General features: G+C 35.1%; 1 protein-coding gene across 1 annotated transcript; it reads right to left on the reverse strand.

Annotated features, from left to right (window-relative positions):
* Positions 1–7,674: 7,674 nt before the first annotated feature.
* Positions 7,675–11,088, reverse strand: pfdn4 (prefoldin subunit 4). Its single transcript, XM_084099562.1, has 4 exons — positions 11,015–11,088; positions 8,961–9,068; positions 8,523–8,663; positions 7,675–8,021 (listed from the first exon to the last, which is right to left on the reverse strand). Exons 1-4 carry the CDS (start codon positions 11,039–11,041, stop codon positions 7,890–7,892), a joined length of 408 nt encoding a protein of 135 aa, XP_083955688.1. The 5' UTR covers positions 11,042–11,088; the 3' UTR covers positions 7,675–7,889.
* Positions 11,089–15,719: the final 4,631 nt, after the last annotated feature.

The following is a 15,719-nucleotide window of genomic DNA, read 5'->3' on the forward strand; positions in this document are numbered from 1 at the left end:
ATGTAGTGAATTCAGTGTAGAGTAATTCAATTTAGTGAATGTAGATTCAAATCAATATTTTTACTCTAATCGAATGCAACTAATAGTTTATATACATAGCTTTGGTAACACTACAATAAGGTTAAATAATGAACTAATTATGAACAACACATTTTTACAGCATTTATATATTTATCTAAATAATACAAATAAAAAAAAATCTTTGCTCAGCAATTATTAAGTTGCTAAACAATGCTCAGTGCATTTGTATTCAGTGTTTAATTTCATATTTTTATGCAGGCACACAGAAAATGGTCTGTGTTGAGAAGTGAACATGAAAGTTGTTTGTTGTAAAACTTTTGACGTGACTAGACTAACTGGATGGGTTTATGGAGTGGAAGCCTGGTCTCGGTATAATGTTATGCTGAGAATGAATCAAATGCGGGGCAGTGGAAAAACGATCAGTGATTTTGTAATCAGAAAGTCTTTGGATATCTGCCCTTGGAAGAGAGAGGGAGAGAGAGAGAGGGAGAGAGAGAGAGAGAGAGGGAGAGAGAGGGAGAGAAGGAGGACTGGTGGAGCTTGTAAATGGATGCAGTCCAAACCGAAAACAATGATCAGCATGTCGCCTCTGTGATGAGGAAAGAACGAGCCACCAGAGTATGACAAAAATGTTCAATACATACATTTTCATTTTTACATTTAAAGAAACAGTTTACCCAAAATTGAAAATTCTGTCATCTTTTACTCACTCTCATGTTGATCGAACCCCATATTCATGGCCCTTTCTTGGTGCTTTTATGTAATTTTGGAGCTTGACAGCCTCAGTTCCCATATGAATTTCATTATATGGAAAAAAGAATTGAGACCAGGATATTCGTCCTCTGTTCCTGCTCTACAGAAGAAAGAAAGTCATGAGGATGAGTAAATAATGACAGAAGTTTAATTTCCTATAGTGTGAACTATCCCTTTAAAACAACACTCGCTCTCCCAAAGGCAATGACAGACTAGTAATAATGACAGACACAGCTCTGAAACTGTTTCAAAGAGTTTGTTCCCTGCGAAGTTCAAACGCATATGACTTCATTCAGCAAGCCCTCAGCATCCTAGCAGAGCGTCCCGAGCTGCAGTGGTTGAAATATAATTATTGGCAAATGAATTAATCTCCGAGTCCCTGCCAGTGATTGCTTCCTCACTGCAAGTCCATCTGGAGCAAGAAGCGCATCTTTCACGCTGAATCCTCAACGAGTTCCTTTACACGGCCCACGCCGCGCGTCCCTGAGCTCTTTTCCATGCCACATCCAGCAGTGGGCCAAGGTTTACAGTCTGCAACAGATCCCCAGCGTTCCCGTACACGTCAGGCTGTCATAATCTCCTCTGCATGAGCTGTCAAGTGAAGGGTCTTGGACGAAGGCTGTTGGAATTGCTGTTTTGCGAGCGCATTCTCCTCTGTCACTTTGAATATGCTAGATGCAAATAAAAGTCATTTTCACACAGCTCAACCATGCTACACACCCGTCTGAAATCTTCAAGTGGCTGTGCCAACTCACATACTTGAACAGGGCTCAACGGCAAGGATTTTTTCTACTTGCCTAGTCGATTTGGCCCTGCCAAAATTTTCACTGGCCCCAACACAAAAAAGTAATAAATAAATCAAATAGTTATTGTTTTAGTTGTTTTTGATCCATGTAACCTTAATAAATAAGGTTATTATGACATAACTACTAGCCTAACTTATGTACATTTTAAATATTGTAAAAGACAGTAATAAAATAAGAGGAAACAATTAAATTGTGAGCTATAGCACAAATAAATATAACAGAATAAACATATACAAATGAAATACACAGTTTAAATTAGATTTTCAGGTACAGAATTTATTTATTTATTTTCCTGTAATTTAATAAAGTATATAGTTTTTGCTAAGATAGCTTGCCTTTGAACACAGGGAATCTACATAGTTCAGATCCTTCTTTGAGCTGTGACGTCTACAGCGGACAAGGAAATATAGTTTTAAAAAAAGTCAAATTAAATAAGTCCAAATAACTCGTCTAAACATCTACAATAATATTCTGAATTTTTTTGCAATATACAATGTGCATAATGTCACAGATTGCATTTCCCATGATCCTCCCTGGCACAGCTGTCACTCATTAGCCCTCATCACAAGCACTATATAGCACCATCTTCTCTTCTCATCTGCTCCCTCTTGTGTGTTTGGATCATCTGTAAGACAAAACCAGTTATCATAATCAAAGACTCCATTGGTGATAATCTGTGATCGCTGCACTGCTTACCAGTTTGTTATTCCTCAACATCTGCTATCGTCATTGTGTTCAAGCTGGTTTATGACCAGTGTGTATATCGGTCATCGGGCACATAAACATGCAAATAATTGGTATCGGTATCAATATCGGTTGATCTTGAAAGATACAGCACAGTACAGTAGTTACTCGCTCAATCAGTGTTTCGACCATGGAAAGATGTCAATAAAACAGCGTGAGAACAATAACGTTGCATTTACCTCAGGAAAGTTATCCAAAGTTCACAGTTCCTTATTAGCTATAAAAACACTAGAGAGGGGTTTATTCACTGTTAATTATATATTTATGTTTTAAATGTGTTGTGAAGTCTTTATGAAAACTATATGTCCAGTTGTATACAAACATTTCTTTTTTTTTTTGTGTAATTATTAGCCTATATATAAAAATAAATAGCAGTAGAAAGTAATAGTTTGGGCTCTGTTGTTAATTTTAACCTCTAATGTTATAGTAATGTACCGAGAGGGTTCCCTGTATAGTTTCCAGCATTAATTTTGAGAGATTTCTTTTCCTTAAGACAATCACACTATCGGTATCGGCAGATATCATTCTGAATAATCGGCATTGGTGGGAAAAAATGTAGTATCCGTGCATCTCTAGTTATATTCTATCCCCTAACCCTATAAGCACAACCCTCACGGAAAACTTTCTGCATTTTTACAAAAAAAAATTACATAATGACTAAAAATTTCAATAAAATTAACATGAAAAATAAAAATAAAAGCTAATTCAAAATAGTAATGTAACTAATATAAAACTAAAATTAAAAACAAAAATATCACATAGCAACCAAATTGCTGAGGATATAGACAAAGCACTGGAACCCTTGTTACATAACAGACATCATCTACTGTGTTTAATTATTACAGGTTTTATTATCATGTGTTGTAGGAGCTTTGACTCATTGATGCATTTTTTTTTGCTTAAAAGTGAATTTGCTGTACATCACGACAGCGAAATCAGAGCACTAGATTTCGGCATGAAGTCCAAAGTTGGAAATACGACTTCAAATGACATTCAACTGCACTAAAGTTGGAAATTCCAAACATAAACTCTGCAGGTGGAAAGAAATCTAGTCTGAACACCCCTGCTGAGTGCATTAGATATTTAACAGACGAAGTTCATTACGCAACCTATCAGATTTTCCTTTGAGATGGATTGCTGCATTTCTCACAGTATATCTTCCACAAAATATTTTTTATACCTTAGAGTGTGAATTAAAAAATAATTGAAAAAGCTCTAAACTGTTTCATATCTCAAATTGAGCAATATAAACTACTCCTACTGGGTAGGAGGCAACACTGGGAAAGCACGTCAATTGCAGACCAGGAATTCTCATAGGCCTAGTGCTTAATAATCCACAAGTACCAGCATGCAGCATAAAAAACAAACAAATAAATAAATAAAAACATAAAAAATTTGTAATGTTTGTTCCTTGGCATTTGAGATGACCTCTGACACAAACAGGATCAAGTGTGCATCTCTGTGTGGTTTTATAGTCAAGGGAGATACTGAGCAATGCCTCTGAACTCCCCAGAGGAAAAGAGAGAGTCAGGAGACAGATTTGTGGTTCTTCTCCCATAGGCGGCACAGCACACCATGCGTTCGCCATCTGTTTCATAGGCAATAATGCTGCACGGTGATCAAAATGTATAAACAAGACACGTTTTCCGCAGCTTGTTAGAATGAGAGATTGAGATAATGAGAGAAATCTTGATTTGGTGGTGGTGACCTTTCGATGCAACCCTCATCTGATGTGAACATCGGGGAGAAGTGTCTAAAAGGAACGCGCCTGGAATGAAATTAGTTGAGAAACAGAGACTCCTAGTGGAAAGATTGTGGATGTGCATTGCAAACCATAGATCATCATATCTTACAGCAGAATGTTAAATTATTAAGTCCCAATGATTCTCTAAAAGTCACATTTGCCATTTATTGGCACAACTGATGTGGTCATTCAGATGTGGATCCCTAAAGCAGTTGAGTCACCTTAAAGGGTTTGTTCACCCTCAAGTTTTCCCAAACCTGTATGACACAAAAGAAGATATTTTGAAGAATATGGGTAACCAAACAGTTGATGGACCCCATTGACTTCCATAGTAGGAAAAGAAAAATAGATTGGAAGTCAGTGGGGTCCATCAAATGTTTGGTTACCCATATTCTTCTAAATATCTTCTTTTGTGTTCAACAGAAGAAAGAAACTCGTACAGGTTTGGGACATGTAAATGATGACAGAAGTTTCATTTTTGGGTGATCTATCCCTTTAACAACAGCAATAAAGTATAGAGAACCAAACATTCAAAAAACAAATTTAGGTTTACGACAGGAGTAAGGTATTCAGTTTTGGAGTTTAACGTGTCTAACGTGATTTGTGCAATCAAACAATTTTCACCTGGTTCATTCTTTCTGGTTCAAAATAATTTTTTCTTAGTGTGAAGAACATTTTAATAATCTGAACCTTTCAGCAGAAAGCATCCATGGATGTTAAAGGTTCTTCATGAAACCAGAATATCATACAGACTAATAAGCCAATAAGAAGCAACCACGTGGCATGGTAACTTATAAACCGTAGCAACATCATAGCAATACCATGGCAACCATCTAGAAAAAAAAAGCATTGTGACCCCAGTATGGATAAGAACCACTCACATTTCTTCAGAAAATATTGCTCATATATAAAAAAAGTAAGATACACAAAAAGCGCAAAGAAAAATCTATAGTTGCACAAATAACTCTCTTGAGTTAAGCATGGTTGATTTAACAAAAGCTCATACAGTGTAATTTACAATCACTGAGACTCATACCAACAGCTACACGAGTGTTTACTGAAAATGACACATACATAACACACACTTAAAAGACATGATGCAAGAGGGAAAGTAGGATCAAGAAAGAAGGCAATGAAAGTAGGAAGGAATAAGGGAAGAAAGAGAAGGACAGAAGGAATGAAAGAAAGAAGAAAGGACATGAATGAAGAAAGGGGTAGATGGAAAAGAAATGAAGGTAGAAAAAGAATGAAATATTGCATAAATGCTGAAGGAATGAAGGAAGCAGTAAGGGTAGAATGAAGGGAGAGGAAGAAGGGAAGAAAAAAATTAAGAAAGGGAATGAAGGAACAGGATATGAAGGAAGAAGCAAGGAAATAAAGCAGAAATTAAGGGGGGAAGAAGCAAAACAGAAAGGAGTAAAAAGGGAGTGAAGGGAGAGCAGAAAACAAAGGAATACAGAAACAAGAAAATGATGGAAATGAAGGAAGAAAGAAAAAGAAGAGAATGAAGAAGAGAATTTGGCTCGAGGTCAAGGTGCAAAGGACCCTAGGTTGATTTTACTCCGAACCATCCCTTTAAGGAAAATAGGAAGCAATGCAGAAAGGAGGAAAGAAGGGAGAGCTGAAAATGAAGGAATAAGGAAACAAGAAAATGATGGAAATGAAGAGAATGAAGGAAGGAAACAAAGGAAATGAAGGGGAGAGGAAGAAGGAAGCATAGGAAAGAAAGAAATGAATATAGATGAGAAAGAATGAAATAAAGAAAAAAGGAATGGAATAAGGAAGGAAGAGGCTGTGAGTGAAGTAAGAGCTGTGATCTGCACTGAATGCAGAGTGAGAGTGAAGCTGGACAGAGGAACTGGTTCATTGAGATCTGGATTCTCCAGGGTTTGGCCAGCAAAGCCTCCAACTCCATTTATGCATGTGATATTTTATTACCTGGGTCAGGCCACACTCACACTCTCACTTTAGACCAGTACAATCATTCCACCTCCAGCAGATGAGTATCGGATCCTCTAAAAAACTACAGAAATATCTCATGCAAATATGAGGGTCACAGCTTTTTAATGCTCAATGTGGCTTTTTGTATACACTAAAATATAAAATACCTTATTCCTTACCAGAGTCCAACTAATGCATTCTTTAATGCCCTGCCGAAAATCAGTACAACATATGAATAACTTATTATTCATCTCTGATATTGAGATAAATTCCAAGCTTTTTGGAAGCCCCTGAATTCTGAAGACTTTTAACCATTTGCATCCTAAATTCTACTAAATTAAAGGCATTAATTTCTCTTTGTAAGACTTAAAAGAGTTAGTTAGCATGTAACTGTCAATGAGGAATTAGAGAAGCACTGTCATTCATAGCTTTAGCTCAGTGGTTACATTACTGGGGGGGTCGCAAGTTCCAACATTTAGCTTTAAACCTATAGAAACGCAACAAATTAAAATAAATGCTTCTGTTTTAGTACTCAAATTTAATGTTTTCTAATTTGGATTCAAATCTATAAACTGCATAGGATCAAATCATCTGCTGAATAAAATGTAAATTTACATATAATTACTATTAGCATAAAAGAAAAAAATGGGTAACACTTTATTTTGATGGTCCCTTTTGGACGTGCTGTTGACTATAAGTAACTTTGCAACTATATGTCAACTAACTTTCATTGGAGTATAAGTAGACTGTCTGCTTAATATCTGCAAACACTTTATTGTGATGGTCCTCCAACAGACACTCTACTGACTATAAGTAACTTTGCAACTACATGTCAACTTAATCTAACCCGAACCCTACCAGTCTATTAATACTTAACTAACACTCTAATGAGAGTTAGTAGACATGTAGGTGCAACGTTACTTATAGTCAACAGAATGTGTTAAAGGGACCATCAAAATAAAGTGAAACCAAAAAATGTAAATGAAAATGAAAAATGAAATACACACTTCTACCATTCAAAAGTTTTTTTCAGGTACGGTTGAGCTGTTTATGTTCGCTGATCAATATTTATATGTGAATAAAAGCCTAAATTCAATCTGTTCGTCATATAAAGCGATCGTGTCTCTTCAGAAAATTTGGACTAAACCGCTCAATTCATGTGGATTAGTTTTACGATCTCTTTATGAACTTTTTGAAGCGTTAAAGTGGTAGTTGCGTAGCTGACAATGGAGGGACAGAAAACTCTCAGAATTCATCAAAAAGATCTTCATTTGTGTTCTGAAGTCGTACGGGTTTGGAACGGCATGAGGGAGAGTAATTAATGAAAGAATTAACTAAAAGAAGGGTTAGTAATTAGTGAACTAACCCTTTAAATATAAAAAAAATACATTAAACAGTTAATAAATGACCTTGGGTTTACTACTCTACTACATCATTTAGCTGACACTTATCCAAAGCAACTCACAGTACACTTATTACACTATCCATAACCTGAGGATAAATGTCTGTATCAAGGGCACTATGTGTATGTGTGAGCTAAACGTGAAGGATTAGAACCTGCAACCTTCCCATTACCAGCTCAAAACTGTAACCACTATGCTAGGTCTATTCAGTCGTGCCAATAATAAGCATCCACTGAAAAAAATGAAACTGAAAGAAACCATGTAAATGTTTTGCTTTTTTTATTATTATTATTTTTACATCAGTGCCTCAAAACCACCTGCATGCAATAGCTCAGATGATACACTAAACATAACAACGTGTGAAATGCAACAAACATCAGCAGAGTAAACAGGGCAAGAACTTGTTTTATAGAGTAGAAATGTCATATCCTGTTGGAGACTGAGAGTCTGTGAGGTCAAGTCCACATGCTTGAGGTTTCAGCTCTCTTCTGCCTCTAGATTGATGTTGTTTCCAAACTTGGCATATAATTGAATCTTCAAATCTCCAAGGACCACCTGTATGGATGACACACGACCCTCCAGAGCTTTGATCTCATCCTGCAGAGCTTCCTGTGGACACCACAATATCAGTATGGAAATGTCGAGCGCTAAAAACAGGATTCAAACTGAACACTCGGCAAGCTAGAAACAAAATATCTTCTAACATCTCTGTAACAACTCTGAAAAATATCTAGTCAGTTGGTGTTTTTATTTTACATCATCGGTTTTTCAACAAAATCAAGATTATCTACCAATTTTAGGTTGTTTTGTACTCGATTTGCTGCAAGTATGCAAGGGAAAACAGCTAGATAATATGAAAATAATGAAAATAAAGCATAAGTATTTACATTCTCCTGCAAGAACCTGAGGTTAAGTCTTGATTCGAAGACAATGCTTGTAGTTCATGGAGTCGACTCTCATGAGATTTGAACCTATAACCTTTCTACACCAGATCTTTATTCTCTATAGGCTACAACACCTCAAGTTTTACAGAGTCTACGAACTCTGTGGGACACAACACACACGGCTTGAGTAAAGGCTCATGGTTTGGTATGGTATGGGTCATGTCACCTTTGCTGCCTCCAGCATTTCCTGCGTCTCTTCTTGAGAGTGACTGATGAACACGTCTCCGATCTGATACGGGATCAGCATTGCATCGTCCTCACACATCATGAGGTCTTCACTGGCATCCTCTAAATTCTGTAAGGATTTCTACAAAAATAGGAAAAAAGATCAGCATATACCTGAAAAAAATGCAGTCTAAAATGCAGTCAAATTGATTAATTGCATCTTAACATAAAAGTTTGTTTACATAATATGTTTGTGTATATTATTATTTTTATACATATTATATATGTGTGTGTGTGTGTGCACTGTGCATGTCTGTGTATATATACATACACTCACACACACGTATACATATGTGTGTATGTACAGTATATATACACATACGTTAGATGCGATTAAATCAATTTAGCAGCACTAATCAAAATCAAACAGTCTATTTACCTTTTTGGCCTCGATTTCATCTTTCAATTCAGACATCCGATTTGTATTTCTGGCAAACTTGTTTATCTTTTGCTGGTCTTCAAATGTAACATTGACATCTTCAGCTGCCTGTTATGATTCAAGCCATATTTGTAATCAAAACTGTGTATTATTAATCACATTAATTCCACTATAAACAAAACCGTTTGCTCTATATATTAAAATATAATTATAAAAAGCATTTAAAAAATAATGCCATGCAATCATTTTTTTCCTATGCTTTATCTGTAAACACATGACGTGACATTAAAGGTGCCTTATGTAAAAATTGAGGTAAAAATATCCAAAAAATGAGCTACATGCATCAAAAGAATGAGAAGAAATAAGGGCGATGATGTCATTAAAAAAATGTCAAGTTATAGTGCTGCAGAGATATCAACCTCAATTAGCATTAGCATTAATAGCCACGGCCCGACAGGTGTCGTAATACCAGTTTCGGCCATGGGAGGCGGTATGCCGGCAACATAACCACCAGCCAAACATGCAATACACGAATAACTCGCACGGCTTGTGGGCGTACTTGAACCTGATGTCAATCGTGTGGAAAGTACAGCCCACTACTACATTCAAATAAAATATGATAAAAAAGGAACAGAACCAGAGTAAACATTGGCACTGCTTTCCATCGCTGGAGACAACTAATGGACATGAAAAAAATGAGGTTTGACTTCGAACTTGCAACATTTCGTTTGGATTGGTAAGTAAGATGCTGTTAGTATTTCGTTAGAAGTTTGTTTTATATGTTTGTGTAGATTTTCGGGAAGTTATAACATAGAAATGTATCGAAGGCTGTTCGATAAACGTATATAACGTTCATAAATACAGTATTGTAATATAGTACACATAGCACAATCTCTATTGCTCTTTTTTTCTTGCCAACTACGTGACCTATATTATGTATATTAAATGGCTTTCCTGAGGTAAATCTGACATAATTGTTCTCCAGCTGTGTTATTGACCTCTTCACGATGATAAAAAACACTGATTGGTCGATATTATGTATGAGGAATACATTTTGGTAAGTTGTAGCCTAACGTTACTGTATCTTTCAGTGTTCGTGATTTTTTTACTATTAGCTAGTAGAGATGATCGGTTCACATGCGCTAGGGATCTGTCGTGTAACATTTACAAGCGCCAAAACGGTATTTCATTGACAGAATCTGAGAGCTGAGATTTTTTTATATCATAACTAACCTGCTCTGTCTAGTCTGTCGGTCTCCGTGTCCTCTTTGCTTCGCGATTTTTCTGTGCGTGAGAAAATTGATGTGTGGGGTGAGAGCGTGTGAAAAGTGTTTGCGTGAGTCTCACGGTTAATGCGTGAGAGTTGGAAGCTCTGGTTACGTTGGCGCTAGCTTGGTCAACATCAGCGAATGCTGTCTGTCAAATTAATGTAATTCAAACTAACAATAAAAATGTAATATGAACAAAACGAATATGAACATATTCACTGGTAAAGGTGAAGGGGAGTAGCTTGAAGATATTCATACTCTAGAGTAGACCAACTCACTTTCTGGAGGTATACTGCCCCCATCTGGTATGGAATGTGGAGTATGAATTTATTTATTTTTACATAAGGCACCTTTAAATGAAATTTTTATAACATTAAATAATGACATTACACTTGATGTAAAATATATAATGTAAAAAGCAGTCGGCAATTAATTCCATTAAGGAATATCAATATTTTCAAATAAAGACCAAGATAATAAAGCATAGAGCTGTAACTTTAGCATACAGTGTCATAAGCAGATATTGACTTTATGACCAAAAGAATAGCATATGAGCTAAAAGAAAATGTACAGCTGTTTACAGCAGAACGATGAACGTAAACTTAAATAATAAGAATCAACGTCAATGCCAGACTATCATGAATAACGTGACGTTAGCCATTTAGCAGATAAAAACAGATACTCTCCAGCGTCCCACAACTAACTGTTTCGTGTACTGTTTTAGATATGTCTGCATCACTAACACGTCGTGAATCTGAACAGAAAGCAGTTCATGTGAACACATACCACTCCTTTCTTCATGGTGGCTGCCATCTTTGAACCGGAAGCGGACTGCGTGCACGCGCGTGGACGGCGGTGGAATGGAGCACGTGGGTATTCATGAATTCATTGTGTGCGCGGTGCTTCTGTTGCCGTTTCAAAAAAATGTGGTACTTTTGACAGAGGGAGCATGAAATATAATGTTTGACTGTAATAACTGACTTAAACGAAATGCAAAACTCATTGAGTTTTCTTTAAATCATCCGTTGTTTCTTTGTGGTTAGGATTTTCAGAACTCTACATTTTAGACAGTATAGGACAGTTTTATGGCCCGGGTCATTCCTGGTATGCGGTGATATTTTGGCTTCATAAGTGTTGGGGAAAAAAGTACATGATTTTCATGTTTTTAGCATTCTACCAAAATAGTGACATGTTTAACTATAAGGAATACATATTGGTCAAGCTCAGGGACTCAAAAAATAATAATATGGGTAGATTGTTCAGACACTGTCCATGAAAATATTCCACCCTGTTAGGGACATATACATAGTTATCACAACATGTTAATAATGTAAATGTTAAACAATAATGAACTTTTCTTGGGTAGTATATGTCTCTTATGCCATCTTAGAATTTTTTTTTCTTCTTGAAACAAGCAAAACAATTTTTGATGAATAGTATATGTCTTGATTATTAAAAACAGGTACTTTTTGTGCCCATTTTTGCAAATAGTATGGTAAATAATAAAAATAAAAAAATTGGCTCAAAAACATATATATGCTGTTCGTGCTCCTCACCTCACAAAATAAGACAAAAGCATACCAAACATTGAACGTTGCTGTCAAATTATTATTTAAAATGACTTGTCTAACAGGAACGGAATATAACAGGGTGGAACACCAGTGTTAAAAGGTTCAGTGGATGAGCTTTTTGTCATTGTCCTGCATGTTTGGCATCAGTAATGTGTGGAACTGCACCTATAATACAAAACAATAAAATCAAAAAAATCCAAATTTCCTTTGGGGGAGGGACACAAAAAATAGCTATGTGGTTCCTTATCACAATCAATCATGGTGGCAAAACAATTCTCTCTTCAGATGGCTAGATAAATATTTACAAATTAGAGAAGACAGACATAATAAATTACATTTTTATTTATTTATATTTGATTAAAAATAAAGATACTATAATTCATTTGAATTAACTAGATTAACAAACATATACAAAATTATATTAGAATTTCCACCCTGTTAGTGTCACATTCCACCCTGTTAGGTTTATAGATCTAACAGGGTGGAATCTAACAGGGTGGAAAATTCTGAGCTAAGTTAGTCATAGCTCTTTGAGTGATCAACATTTAGCTAGCTAACCTTCTACAGATGAACATAACTTTTATAACTAAATATGTCAGATTTGTTTTTACATTTTTTTGATAGGACAAACATTCTCAATAACATAGCCTAACAGGGTGGAACTTTAAGGGTGGGACAAGCAGGATAATATTTCAAAAACTAAAAAAAAAAAGTTAGGAGTGAGAGTTGAAGCTTACCTCAGTTTGTACAGTTGAATTCCAGCGGGAAAAAGAAATGATGTCACTTCTTGAAAATGGTCTCTATGAAATTGCAGTCGGATTTGAAGGCAGAAAAGTACATACTAACAGGGTGGAAGATGACTTCAGGGAAGCAGTAATTGAAGAAAATTGAAAGAAAAAGACCTATATTTCCCCATGATTTATATGTATGATTAGAGGCAGTTTAGCCTAGTCAATAACAATATTTAAAAATATTTTGAGGTTTTTGTCATTTCATGGTTTATATTTCTTGCAGAAGTTGATTACTGTGCACTGAGGACATGATAAAATTGAATGCATACATCAATTAAAATTGTGTAAAATACAAAATAGTATTTTTAATGTCTATTATCTCTGTTTAAATGGTAAAGAATATTTAAATCTACAATTTAAGCCATTTATTATAAATATGTGCCTCATTTTAGAGAAAATATGAGTAAATAAATCATTGGGACAGGAAAGTCACTGCATACCAGGAATGACCCGCCCATGTTTTATTTTTATTTTAATGAACCTTTTATCCACCTTTGTTGGCCCTGTAGATTTAGCCATATCCAAGAACCAGAAAAAAAAATCCATCATAAAACTATGAAATAGCCTATCACAATTTAAAACAGTTTAATAACTATCAAAGAGTTTTTTGATCATTGAAAATGATCTTCCCTCAGTGTTTCAGAACTGATAACTCAAATTACAGCTGTTATTTCCATCCCGACCAACAGTTTTGCCCCTAAAGACTTTTATCAAACGTTGTTGTTGGCCTATAGGCTAGTTGTTTACTTTCTAAAAATCCACAGGGCCAAAAGTGACATATAGCTGAAACATTTATACTTACATTCAGCTTGACCATTCTCATAAGAATCCAAACTGACTTGTCTGGATTATTTTAAAGTCTTTCTTTGTTGTGCTTATTTTTTTGCTCATGTTGTGAGTCATTTTAAAATGGACGACTGTTTATTTATGTATTTTGGGATTTCCTATATGCTTTCACCTAATGCATTTTCCGAAACAATTCAATCTTTACATTGCTAAGCAGAAAAACTGAACTCAGAATATCTTCTGTTGTGTTTTTAAGAAATTATGACAGAAAATGATGACAGAATTTTTTATTTTTGGGTGAACTGTCTCTTTCAGCTTCAGGATATGGTCGAGTGTCCAATGTTCCAATGGTAACCAAGTAAAACAGTCAAGCTGTTGAATATTTAGTTAACATAATGACACAACCTGACTGAACAAACTCACTGTGGTTGTTGCTTCTTGAAACTCCTTGAACATCCTTTTTGTAAACAGTGTTACGCCCAAAGACAAATATTGAGATAATATACAACCCCCCCCCCCCCCTTTCCCAACCTTACTATCATTACTATTCGTTTATGATTCTATTTAATAGCTATAATTAGAGTATCAATGACCACCAACGTATAATTTGATGAAAAATCCAATGCATTCTGTGGAACCCTTTTCCCTGTTTGCATGTCGCAAGAATTCATTTCATGGTGGCAGATCAAGTGCACAGTGACCACAAAGGAATTCGCTTTTCGCCCCCGGTGTGTACATTTACAATGTGACTCTGTATCCATGAACGGCGCTTACATGACAAAATCTCTCACTCTCTGCGGATCTACTCCTTTGTTCGTTGTCATGCTTTCTGATGAATAGGAAAACAGTGCACTGTACATATTAGTGTTTTGTTTGACGTTTATTTCATGAGATGTTAAAGGGTTTACAGTGCACTTTGGCAAAGCGATAGGATTCCTCAGCTCAAACAACCACATGTGAATCAAATAGTTGCATTTATAGCCAGAGGACAGTCAGGGGAATGGAGAATGAATAAAACATCCTGACTGGGTCCGTACGTGGGAGGCAATCAGCATATACTGTATGTATTTATGCTTGTGCAATGAAATTAATTAATATTATGTCGAGAAAAATATGTTAAAGGTCAAGTAGATTGGTAATTTATAATAAAACACTCTAGAAAAAGGGTGTGCCAAGAATATAAGTATAGAGGACCATATTACTGAATTAATACAGTACACTTAATATTTGCTGCTGTTTTCAAAAATAGCATTTTCTTCATGTCAATTAGTATTCCTGTTAATATTGCATTATTAAATTAGGTCTGTTAACAATCAAATTATTATTTGCTGGCAGTCAAAAGTTTGGAATAATTAAGATTTTTTTAATGTTTTTGAAAGTCTTTTATTCTCACCATGGGGCAGGCTTTATTTGATCAAAAGTACAGTAAAATCAGTAATTGTGAAATAGGCTATTATTACAACTGTTTTATGTATATTTTAAAATATGCTCAAAAAGTGCTCAATTATTTGTAATGGTTCATTTATTATCACCAATGTTGAAAACATTGTGACACATTTTTCCCAGGGTTCTTTGATGGATAAAAGTTCAAAAGAACAGCATTTATTTGAAAACGTTTGTAACATTATAAATATCTTTACTGTCAAAAATCAATTTAATCCGTCCTTTTTTTTCTTTTCTTACCTAGTCCAAACTTTTAAATGGTAGTGCATTACAGTTTCCACAAAAATATGAAGCAGCACAACATTAATAATAATAAATGTTTCTTGATCATCAAATCAGCATTTTATCATGATTTCTGAAGGATCATGTGACACTAAAGACTCGAGTAATGATGCTGAAAATTCAGCTTTGCATCACAGGAATAAATTACATTTTACAATATATTCAAATCAAAAAACAGTTCTTTAAGATTGTAATAATATTTCACTATATAACTTTTTTTTCATTAAATAAATAGCAAATAAGAGATATCTTTCAAAACATAAAAAATTCTTAATTATTCCAAACGTTTGACCACCAGATACTGATTAATTAAATGAAGTGCAATGCATCCCATATCAATCAATATTTACTGAATATTTGCCTTAGAAATCAAAATATATAGTTTCCATGTCATTAAACCAGCAAACATAAGCCTACCATTTGCCTACAGTCCACAGCAATCCATTGTACAAATGTTTAGGATTTAGATGGTACTTCACTTTAGGATTTATTTTACAGTCTGGAGCAAATCCAGGGTTCATCAGTACATCAAAAAATAATCTCTGTATGTTTGATGACGAGCTTAAATTGATCAGTTTAACAGGCTGTAAAGATCAGATAATCCAATCAATAAACCCG

Source organism: Abramis brama (genome assembly GCF_963993115.1).
Source record: "Abramis brama genome assembly, chromosome: 22".
Lineage (NCBI taxonomy): Eukaryota > Metazoa > Chordata > Actinopteri > Cypriniformes > Leuciscidae > Abramis > Abramis brama.

Bases quoted from the DNA above. Each gene is read 5' to 3' on its own strand.
- pfdn4 (XM_084099562.1), bottom strand. From the start codon at position 11,041: ATGGCAGCCACCATGAAGAAAGGAGTG. The intron at 8,664-8,960 runs GTAAATAGACTG...CTATTTTTGTAG, and splicing joins ATGAAATCGAGGCCAAAAAG to AAATCCTTACAGAATTTAGA. The intron at 8,022-8,522 runs GTGACATGACCC...TGGTGTCCACAG, and splicing joins AAATGCTGGAGGCAGCAAAG to GAAGCTCTGCAGGATGAGAT.